The sequence below is a fragment of the Oryx dammah genome, unplaced genomic scaffold, assembly GCF_014754425.2.
Source record: "Oryx dammah isolate SB20612 unplaced genomic scaffold, SCBI_Odam_1.1 HiC_scaffold_5, whole genome shotgun sequence".
NCBI classification, from domain to species: Eukaryota; Metazoa; Chordata; class Mammalia; order Artiodactyla; family Bovidae; genus Oryx; species Oryx dammah.
Window position 1 is genome coordinate 3,228,000 of NW_024070189.1, and position 12,300 is coordinate 3,240,299.

A 12,300-nucleotide genomic window follows, 5' to 3' on the forward strand; every position below is an offset into this window, starting at 1 on the left:
TTATGTGTTGATACTATCATTATCCCTATTAATATAATAATTATTATACTTTTGATAATAGTATTCCTATAATGTTATTTTGTGTGAAGAAATGGAAGCAAAATGGAATAAGATAACTTACTTTGTTTTAATTTTCACTTTGATGAGTTTTCCAATCCTCCCCTTTGCCCAGCTGCCCATTATGTTTATATGGTGGTGTCATTTAAGAAAGAAAGTACTTTATATTGCCTTATTACAGACAGTTGGCTGGACTTGTTAAATTCTTCCTTGGTTGTCAGTACTTGGCGTTGGAAACATAAAAAATATCTACTAAAAATAGGATTTTATTGGAGTACTGCACCTGCTTGAAACCTTCCATGATCTTGTTAGTAGGGATGTGCTGGTGAATGTTTTAACAGCTGGCTTCCAAAAACAAATGAACAAAGAAAAAGCTCCGATTTGTTACATTTTCCAGTTTTTGTCGTACAGATACTCTCACCATGACCAATTTCAAGCTAAAAGTGTGATGTCCCAGAATATGATGCTGTCACTGATGTGGAAAGTGATACGTACTCTAGACTCTCTGATTTGGTACAAGCCATCCAGCTACCACTGGTAGCCTGTGTGTCTGTTTATAACACATGCACTGTAAAAAAAATAAACAACTTCCTGAGCATTTGTTTTTAAGTTTCCTTTTTGTTTTCCTGCCTTATTGGTAAGGGTAAGACAGTTATACAGTGTTTACCTGCCTGAGTTCATGAAGTTTGTATCCCGGGGGGATGGTGAATACTTAGTTGTGGCTGAGAGTGTAGAGAGCAGTAATGTGAAGTAATCCATTGGGTTTTAACTTCCTTAGTCTTGAATATCCTAGCTATTTGTTACAAACTCAGATTAATAGCTTTTCTCCTCTCCTGGTAGTTAGGTTTGGAGGTTTAAAAAAAAAAGAAAAGAAAATAGAGAAAGAGGCACACTGTTTCCAACAAGTAGAAACAAAGCTGGTTTCAGCCTTGGTTCTTACTCCTTGTACTCCTCAACATGCCCCGATTCTTTTCTTCTTCCTTTCTAACTTTCAGTTCAGTTCAGTCGCTCAGTCGTGTCCGACTCTTTGCGACCCCATGAATTGCAGCACGCCAGGCCTCCCTGTCCATCACCAACTCCCGGAGTTCACTCAGACTCATGTCCATCGAGTCCGTGATGCCATCCAGCCATCTCATCCTCTATCGTCCCCTTCTCCTCCTGCCCCCAATCCCTCCCAGCATCAAAGTCTTTTCCGATGAGTCAACTCTTCACATGAGGTGGCCAAAGTACTGGAGTTTCAGCTTCAGCATCATTCCTTCCAAAGAAATCCCAGGGCTGATCTCCTTCAGAATGGACTGGTTGGATCTCCTTGCAGTCCAAGGGACTCTCAAGAGTCTTCTCCAACACCACAGTTCAAAAGCATCAATTCTTCGGCGCTCAGCTTTCTTCACAGTCCAACTCTCACATCCATACATGACCACAGGAAAAACCATAGCCTTGACTAGACGGACCTTAGTTGGCAAAGTAATGTCTCTGCTTTTGAATATGCTCTCTAGGTTGATCATAACTTTTCTTCCAAGGGGTAAGCGTCTTTTAATTTCATGGCTGCAGTCACCATCTGCAGTGATTTTGGAGCCCCCCAAAATAAAGTCTGACACTGTTTCCACTGTTTCCCCATTTATTTCCCATGAAGTGATGGGACCAGATGCCATGATCTTCGTTTTCTGAATGTTGAGCTTTAAGCCAACTTTTTCACCAATTCAGTTCAATTTTGACCCTAACTCCTGGAGTCAGTGCAGACCTTACAGTTTACGGTTTCAGTCCCACGACTGTCCCTGCTCAGTGTACCCGCCACAAGTCCTGAAAGTGAAGTCAGTCAGTTGTGTCCGACTCTTTGTGATCCCATGGACTGTAGCCTACCACACTCCTCTGTCCATGATATTTTCCAGGCAAGAGTACTGGAGTGGGTTGCCATCCCCTTCTCCAGAGGATCTTCTTGACCCAGGGATCGAACCCTGGTCTCCTGCATTGTAGGCAGACGCTTTACCATCTGAGCCACCACGGAAGTCTGGAGCCACCTATACTTCTGACTGACTATCTTTAAAACTAGAAGTTCCCCATGTCCCCTGCTCAAGGTGATAATTTGCTAGAGTGATCAGAACTCAGGAAAATACTAATGTTTACTCTTTTAGTGTAGAGGATATAACCCAAGACCAAACAAATGGAAAAGATGCCAGGGGCAAGGTTTCAGGGAGAGGGTATGGAGCTTCCCTGTCCTCTAAAGGCATATCACCCTCACAGCACTTTAATATTCAGCAACTCAGAAGCCCTCAGATCTCATTGTTCAAGAGTTTTTATAACCTATCTTCAGCTGTCCTCTCTTCCCAGAAACTCAGAGGATGGGACTGGAAGTTTCCATACTCTAATCACATGGTGTCTGGTCTTTCTGGTGACCAGCGCCCATCCTAAAGCTCTCTAGGGGCCCCAGTTTAGGTAATTTCATTACTGTAAACTCAGGCATGGTCACAAGGGGCTAGCTAAAGAAAACAAAGACATTCCATCATTCAGGAAATTCCTAGACTTTAGGAGCTCTGTTCTAGGAACTGGAGACAAAAGACCAAATATATATTTTAAATTATATGACAGTTCTTATTATGCTTTAATATTAAGAAGCTTTTCAATTGTGGTTTTCATGCTATAATCTAATTGTTATATATTAGAAAAAATTTAATGAAAGAATAGAAGGTAAGTTTCCATTTTTAGCAAAGTTTTAAATTTATTACTTTTTTTCCCCTCTCATAGGTCACTGATGAATTATTGGAAAAAATTGCATCAAGAAGTCAAAATATAATTGAAATCAACATTTCTGATTGTCGCAGTATGTCTGATACTGGCGTATGTGTTCTAGCATTTAAATGTCCTGGACTTCTTAGGTATACAGCTTACAGGTGTAAACAGCTTTCTGACACCTCTATTATTGCAGTTGCCTCTCACTGTCCTTTACTTCAGAAAGTTCATGTAGGCAACCAGGACAAACTGACTGATGAAGGACTCAAACAGGTAAATTTTAGACTCTATAAGATGGTTTTGCATGTATTAATGTGTTTTTTTGCAGTGTCACTTTGAAAGATTTTTATGTTAAAAGTAATACTCAGAGAATAAGTCATTTTATGTATCCATGAATATTTGGGTTCATGAACTAGCGTGCTGTGGCTGTAATGGACAAATTAACTTCTTTGGGTGTTTTAATGAGTGCTTGAACTTTTTTGACCAGCCGTTTTATTTGTTTATTCTTTTGTTACTTAAATTTTGTACTAAATTTTGCTTTAGGTAGGAGCTTCCCTGATAGCTCGTTGTTAAAGAATCCACCTGCAATGCAGGAGACCCTGGTTCAGTTCCTGGGTCGGGAATATCCTCTGGAGAAGGGATAGCCTGTCCACTCCAGTATTCTCGGGCTTCCCTTGTGGCTCAGCTGGTAAAGAATCCGCCTGCAATGCGGGAGACCTGGGTTTGATCCCTGGGTTGAGAAGATCCCCTGGAGGAGGGAAAGGCTACCCACTCCAGTATTCAGGCCTGTAGAATTCCATGGGCTGTATAGTCCATGGGGTCACCAAGAGTTGGACATGACTGAGCAACTTTCACTTGCTTTATGTAACAACAGTATGCAGTTGGGGTTAGCATGAGCTTTTAAAAATTAACTTTTAATTTCTCTTTTATGTTACTAGGTAAAATGCTTACATATTTTAAAATATCTTTTAAATGCAACTCCAAGTTAAGGAGTATAAAATGAAGAAAAAGATGGTAACTACCTATATTAGGCACAGTAGTTGGGTTTAAATACAGTATCGTGTATTTTCTAGTTGATTCACTTTCTTTGGAAATGGTGTTTAAAGTTTCTTGTCTCCGAGTGAATATTGAATGGACTCTATGTGCCAGTCCCTGAATTTGTGAATGTTTTGAATCTTTAGTAATATCACCACTAATGTACTGGTCACTGTCTGTGTTTTTATATTTAGCCCTTGAAGTAACTTTGTGGGAGTTGTTGATATTGAACTTTTTGTTTAATTTTCATTTTGTAAAGGAAGAGATTAAGTCTTAGAGAGATTAAGAAACTTGGCTAATGTTGGCAGACAGTGGACCTGAGACTGAAAGCCTGGGTTCCCTGAAGCCCTGCTGCCTTATTATCTTTCTGGTTTTCCATGCCAATCGACTGTTCTCTCCTAGACCTCAAATAAGGGAGCCTCTCCAAGAGGGCAGAAGCTAGGCACATTTACCACTCTACACACAGTGCCCTTGGCAAGCATCTGTTGAAAAAAAGGATCAATTATTAATAATTCCGTTTCAGAACTTTGTCAGAACAGGTTTTTAGATTCAGACTTGAGATGCAGTCCCAGTGCTTCCCAGTCAAAGCAGAGTGTCAGTGGAGCCCTAGGTTTAAGTCTCATCTCAGGTGAAGCCAGAAATAGCATGTATATCCCTAAATTTAGACATTATATGTGGATTAACTGAAAACTCAGTACTAGAAGGAATTTGGAAAGTCTGTCCTAAATAGTACTGGGTTTGTCAATCCAATTTACACATTACGAATGCTTCAGTTCCCTGGTGGCTCAGACGGTAAAAGGACTGCCTACAAAGCCAGAGACCCAGGTTCGAACCCTGGGTCGGGAAGATCTCCTGGAGAAGGAAATGGGACCCCACTCTAGTATTCTCGCCTGGAGAATCCCATGGGCGGAGTAGCCTGGTGAGCTACAGTCCACGGGTAGCAAAGAGTCGGACATGACTGAGCGACCTCATTCATTCATTCATTCATTCATTTTGTCTGCAAAGACTAATTGTGCAATAACTGTTTCTGCTATCTACAGGATTACTCACTAGCAAAGCATTTTACGCAGTTAAGTCTATTGAAATAATCTTTAGGGTAAACTATAAATTTTGTAGACATGATGTGATTTTTTTGTGATTAGAAATTTCTCAGCAAAGTATACTTTGCAGTGAAACATTTTAAAAAGTCTATGTATTTATTAAGAAATGGATTAAAATTGTTATATATTTAAATCTGATGTAACACAAATAGGTGCCAGCTTAGCAGAGTGCCATGGTACATACCTTACAGTAGAGTAAAGTCATATTTATGGTTGAAATAGAGGGAAACTAAAGAGTTCTTTAAGGAGCAAGATTTAATATGCTACTTAAGTGGTATGAATTTATCTAATGTTTACAGCTTTGAGACTAATTATGTAAATCTTTCCTAGAATGTGATGTGTTTTGAAACCTGAAAATTTATGACAGATTAGAAGTTTGCTTCAGATTTTTATGGTTTCTGAATTATGAATTAGTTATATATGAAGAAATAATCTGATAAAAGTAATAAAATAGTTTAAATCTTTTTCATCCTAATTAAAAAAATTTATATATTTTTCTTTTTTTAAAAATTTATTTTTAATATGCAGATAATTGCTTTACAGGGCTGCCTTAGTTTCTGCTGTACATCAGTGTGAATCAGCCATGGGTATACATATGTCCCCCCTGTCTTGAACCTCCCTCCCGCCTCCCAACCCATCCCACCCCTCTGGGTTGTCACAGAGCGCTGGGCTGAGCTCCCTGCGTTATACAGCACCTTCCTATTAGCTGTCTGTTTACACGTGATAAATGTATGCATTTCAGTACTGCTCTCTCAATTCTCTCACCCTCTCCTGCTCACTCCCCACCCCCTGCCGCTGTGTGTATGAATCTGTTCTGAGTTTCTGTTCATCCCAAGTAATTTTTCAAAGTAATTGCATCTGAACCTCACTGCAGTTCAGTGAGTAATCCTTTCCTGTGCTTAAGACTGTGCTATGGTGGGGGGTGTATGTCCCCTTTTAGCCTCTTTGTTCTGATGAAATAGTGTTGTGTAGTAGTATAGTAGAGAATGGCTTTTCATGTATACATAAAATACAAGTAAAAGTTTCATGAAGCAATTTTCTATTCTATACTATTATGTTGAATAAATATTGATCTTGATTCACTCAGTAAATTAATTTCTCATTGGTATTTGATAAGCTCTGCTGTGGAGTGTATTACAGTTTTAGTGAATTAACAACTTAAAAATGTATAATAAAGTTTCAAAGGCCTAGGATGGAACTTTCATAATTGATGAATTTTCCTGGCATTTTTTTTCTTTTCTACTCATAAACATAGCAATTAAATTGTTTATTCTACAGATCAAGTTAAAAAGTTTTAGGAATATTTTCCTGTTAGTAAAAACTGACAAATGTTTTAGAATGGTATACATGTATTTTATTGATAATATCTTAAAAAATATATTTTCATCATAACTACTATAATTTTAGTTGACTTTAGCAAATACCATGTGAATGTGTTTTTTTAAAAAATCATTTTTAATTAGAGGATAATTGCTTTACAATATTATGTTAGTTTCTGCCATACATTAACATGTACATATGTCCCCTCAATCTTGAACCTGCCTCCCACCCTGTCCCACGCCTCTGGGCTGTCTATGAAACACCGAGTTTGAGCTCCTTACATGATACAGCAGCCTCTGCCGGCTGGCTGTCTCACACACGGTAGGGTATGTGTTCCCATCTTCTCTCTCAAGTCCTCACACCCGCCCCTTCCCCTGCTGTGTCCACAGGTCTGTTCTCCGTGTCTGCCTCCATCGCTGCCTTGAGACTAGGGTCATCAGTACCATCTCTCTAGATTCCGTATATATGTGTTAATCTGTGACATCTGTTTTTCTCTCTCTGACTTGCTTCACACTGTATAATTGGCTCTAGGTTCATCTGCCTCATTTGAACTGACTCCAGTGTGGTGGCTCTAGGTTCACCTGCCTCCTTTGAACTGACTCCAGTGTGGTGGCTGAGAACTACTCCACTGTGTATCTGTGCCTCTGCCTGTTTTGCATTCATCTGCCGGTGGACATCTAGGGTGCTCCCATGTCCTGGCTATTGTAAATAGCACTGCAGTGAACACTGGGGTACATGTGTCTCTTTCAGTTACGGTTTCCTCAGGGTATGTGCCCAGTAGTGGGACTGTTGGGTCATATGGTAGTTTTATTCCTAGTGTTTTAAGGAATCTCCATACTCTTCTCCATCAGTTTGCATTCCCACCAACAATGCAAGAGCACACACCCTCTTTAGTATTTATTGTTGCAGATTTTCTGATGATGGCCATTCTTACCTGTGTGAGGTCATACCTCATCGTAGTTTTGATTCACAGTTCTCTAATACTGAGGGGTGTTGAGCATCTTTTCATGTGTTTATTAGCTATCGTATGTCTTTGAATAATGTCTGTTCAGGTTTTTTGCCCACTTTTTGATTGGGTTGTTTGTTTTTTCCAGTGCTGCCTGAGCTGCTTGTAAATTTTGGAGATTAACCCTTTGTCAGTTGTTTCATTCGCTATTATTTTCTCCCATCCTGAGGGTTATTTTTTTAACTTGTTTATAGTTTCCTTTGCTTTGCAAAAGCTTTTAGGTTTTATTAGATCCTACTTGTTTATTTTTGTTTTTATTTCTATAAATAGGAGGTAGGTCATAGAGGATCTTGCTGTGGTTTATGTCAAGCAGTATACTGCCTGTGTTTTCCTCTAAGAGCTTATAGTTTCTGAACTTATATTTAAGTCTTTAATCCATTTTGAGTTTATTTTTGTGTATGGTGTTAGTTGTTGTTCTCGTTTCATTTTTTATATGCTGTGTCCAGTTTTCCCAGCCCTACTTATTGAAGAGGGTGTCTTTTCTCCTTTGTATATTCTTGCATTATATATTCTTACTGTATTCTCCATTGTATATTCCTCCTTTGTCAAGGATAAGGTGCCTGTGGGGGTGTAGCTTATCTCTGGGCTTTCTGTCTTGTCCCATTGCTCTATGTGTCTGTTTTTGTGACAGTACCGTACTGTCTAGATGACTGTATCTTTGAGGTATAGTTGAAGTCGTGCTGTGTGGTCAGTCGTGTCCAGCTCTTTGTGACCCCATGGACTGTAGCCCACCATGCCCCTCTGTCCATGGACTTTTCCAGGCAGGAATGCTGGAGTGGATTGCTATTTCCTCTTCCAGGAGATCTTCTGGACCCAGAGATCAAACCTGTGTCTTTTGCGTCTCCTGCATTGACAGGCAGGTTCTTTACCACTGAGCCACGTGGGAAGCCAGGAAGTCAGCAAGATTACTTCCTCCAACTCCTGTTTTCTTTCTCAAGATTGTTTTGGCTATTAGGGGTCTTTTGTGTTCTATACAAATTATGAAATTATTTTTTTTCTGGTTCTGTGAAAAAATACCATTGGTAGTTTGATAGGGATTGCCTTGAATCTGTAGATTGCTTTGGGCACTATATTGGTTCTTCCAATCCAAGTAACTGTGTATCTCTCCATCTGTTTGAATGTATTTTTTGACTTCAGTTTATAAAATCAGTGATGTAAATCATTTTAGTTTGGGGTTGTAATGGGTCTAAAATTTAATATATTAAGTATTGCATTCACCTCACAAAGTTTCTTAAGCTTTTGGTGAAATACCTGATAGGCTTTTTTTTTGCCATATTCTCTGTTCTTTGTGAAATACCACCTTGAAATCCTCATATTCTTATTTCTATTAAAAGTATCATTGCCATGTTTCTATTATTTATATGTATTTTGTAAAACTAAAATCACATATTCATGGGGAAAAAGAGCTATTTAATTAAGAATAGTAGGCCGTGTATGTTTTTCTAGTATTTTACTCCCATCTAGCACGTCACAGCAAACAGGAGACAGCAGAGTAGTGAAAGTATTCAAAGAAATCTAAGAAATTGTATCCATTAAGTTAATATTTTATGTGACTGCTCATATTTGATTACAACAGTTTAACCTCTCAATCCAGTTAATGGATCTCTGTAGAAATTCTGGAAATAGTCACTGAAGGCATCTCCTAGATTAAAATGTGCAAGATAATAGATGTTGCGTTGGTAAATTTGGGTCTTGCTCTATTACGGATTTTTAGGCCTTTAAAAATGAATATGTAAAGTAAGATCAGCAGAATGATGGAGTGGATAGTTCCCAAACCCCATTCCTCCACAGAAACGTTTGAAAACAAACAGAAATCATTACAACCAACTTTGCCAGAACTCAGGAAAACAGTGTTTGACAGCAGAGTGAACGCTGGCAGGGAAAGGCAGTTTAAAGACAATGATAGAGCTCTGCACCTCTTTGCTTGTCTGCACCTCCTGCCTTCGCCATCTTGGCAGCAGCACCGAAGAAGCAGCCTGTGCTCCCAGTGTATGTCCCTGGTTCCACAGGGAGCAGAGCAGACTTTATTCACAGTCCACTGTGTGTGTGTATTCTGACCTGCTTGGGAGCTTCTTAAAGGACTCATGTACGATGCTCATATTTGTTTCACCTAATTCAAAACACATTCAGGGTGGGTATTGTAAGCAAATACAAAAATCTGCAGTCGTTGGGGCAGAAGATTATGGCTGAATCATGCACTGGGTCACACAAGGCCTGAGAGGAAAAAGCCAAGGAGAGAATTTCTTTGAAAAATTAGGATAATCAGCTTTCTTTATGGTCCAGCTCTCACATCCATACATGACTTCTGGAAAAAACATAGCTTTGACTATATGGACCTTTGTTGGCAAAGTGATATCTCTGCTTTGTAATAAGTTGTCTAGGTCTGTCATAGCTTTCCTTCCAAGGAGCAGGCATCTTTTAATTTCATGACCGCAGAACTTACTTTGATTATAATTGGATTAAGTTCTCTAATTAAAGGGCAAAGATTGGCAGAATAAAAAAAAAAATCAACCATGCATATAAAGTCTAAAAAACATCCCTTTTAGATATTGACACAATGAGGTTGAAAGTCAACAAAAATGGAAAGAATTATTCCACTTAAATTCTAATAACCAAGGAAAGGTGTAGTGCTCCTCAACTTACGGTGTTTTGCCTTAATAATTTTTTGACTTTATGATGGTGTTCAATAGGCACTGTACTTCAGATTTTGAATTTTCATCTTTTCCTGGGCTGGCAGTGTGTGATGTGACACTCAGGTTTCTGGACGGTGCCAGTGGGCTGTGGTTCCCAGTCAGGCACACAGTCACGAGGGTAGACAGCTGTCACAGCGACAGCCACTCTGTACCCATACTGCAGTTCTCTCTCTCACTTATGGTGAAATTATACAAGGTGCTCAATACTTTATTATAAAGTAGGCTTCCTGTGAAGGGGTTTTGCCCAACTATAGGCTGATATAGTCTTCTGAGCCTGTTTATGGTAGGCTAGGCTCTCCTGTGGTGTTCAGTAGATTAGTGTATTAGTGCATTTTGACTTACGATATTTTCAACTTACAGGTTTATCAGGAATTAAGTCTATTGTAAATTGAGGAGGATCTGTATTATTATGAAAAAAAATTTTAAGTAAAAAGGTTACAGGAAGCAATGAAGGTCATTATAGATTGATAAAAATGTCAATTCATCAGAAAGATACATCAGCTACAAGCATATGACCCAAACAACACAGCTCCTATATATATAAAGGAAAAATGCTCCTAAATTTATAAAGACTTTAAAGGGAGGAAAAGACAGTTTCACGTTAATAGTTGGAGATGTTAATAGCCTACTTTCACTAATGGAGAGAACAACCAGAAAAAGGTCAGCAGTAAACCAGAGGGCTTGCACAGTGCTGTAAGCCAGTTACAGTGTGTATCTGCTGGCAGATGGAGACAATGGACTGCACTTGGCAGCAAAAGAGTGTGCGTGACATAGTCTCAAAGGTAGACCGTATTTCCAGTCACAAACAACTTCTAATAAATTTGGCAAGATTGAAGCCATACCAGAATCTTTTTTGACCATAGTGACATGAATTTAAGAATTAATAACATAAAGAAAACTGAAAAATATACAAATATCTGTAAGGTAAATAATATTTCCTACACAACCAGTGGGACAATGAAGAAATCACAAGGGAAATTGGAAAATATATTGAATGAAAATGAAAATACAATATACCAAAATTATGGCAACAAAAATAGTGTTCAGAAGGAGATTTATAGTGTAAAAGTTTATGTTTACAAAAGAAGAAAAATCTGAAATAAGTAACTTAATTGCACACCTGGTGGACACTTGGCATGCTTGCTCAGTTGCTGAGTTGTGTCCATCCCTTTGCCACCCCATGGACTCCCACTGGGCTCCTCTGTCCAACCTGGGAAGGATACTGAAGTGCGTAATTTAATACCTGGAGGAACTTGCAAAAGAAGACCAAACTAAATCCAAAGCTAACAGAAGGAAAGAAATGATGATCAGAGCACAGAAAAATGAACTAGAAAGCAGACAAGTTATAGAGAAAATCAATGAAACCAAAACCGGTATCTTTGAAAATACCAGCAAAAATGACAAACCTTTAACTAGATTGACTAAGTAAAAAAGAAGACTCAACTTACTAAATGGGAAATTTAAGAGCAGACATTACCACTAACTATAGAGATAAAAAGGATTATATAAGAAAATTATGAACAACTATATACAACAGAAACTGGATAGCCTAGATGAAATGGGTAAATTCCTAGAAATGTACAAGCTACAACACTGATGCAGAGATAAGCAGAAAATCTGAATGCAGAGTAACAAGTAACAAGTAAGGAGATTGAATCAGTAGTAAAAATCCTTTCAACAAAGCGAAGTCTGGAATCAGATGACTTCCCTGTTAAATTTGGTCTAACAGGTAAGGAAGAAATAATACCAATCTGTCTCTCAAACTCTCAAAATATTTAAAATAAAGCAACACTTGGTAATTTCTGTGAGGCCAGCATTACCCTGATTCTGAAGCCAGGCAAAAACACTGCAAGAAAAGACAACTATAGAGTAATATGTTTAATGGCTATAGATGCAGAAATCTTCAGCAAAATACAGCAAACAGCATTCAACAGCATGTTAAAAGGATTAAATACTATGACCAAGGATAATTTATCCCACGAATGGGAGGATGACTCAACATACAAAAAGCAGCCAATGTAATAATGCACTGCATTACCAGAATGAAGGAAGAAGCACCCGCATAATCATCTTAATTGGCACAGAAAATGCATTTGGTGCTCAAACCCCTTTCCTTGATAAAACGCACAATGAAATAGGAATAGAAAGATACGTTCTCAACGTGATAAAGGTTGTATGTGACTGAAGTGCAGCTGACATACTCAGTGGTGAATAGCTGAGCAGCTTCCCCTAAGATCAGGAAGAGAAACAGCGTTGCATGTGCTGTGGAAGAACTTGGTGGTTCATCAGAAGGTTAACCGTGGAGCTGTCATCAGTCAGTCAGTCAGTCCAGTCGCTCAGTCGTGTCCGACTCTTTGCAACC

The 12,300-nt window shown here is 38.7% G+C and overlaps 1 protein-coding gene across 1 annotated transcript in view; it reads left to right on the forward strand.

The window, feature by feature from the left end:
• FBXL17 (F-box and leucine rich repeat protein 17) overlaps positions 1–12,300 on the forward strand; it is a 504,895-nt gene that overhangs the window by 22,236 nt on the left and 470,359 nt on the right. The window contains exon 4 of the mRNA XM_040239500.1: positions 2,800–3,057. Coding sequence (XP_040095434.1) covers positions 2,800–3,057 — 258 coding nt within the window. The remainder of the gene's footprint in view (positions 1–2,799; positions 3,058–12,300) is intronic.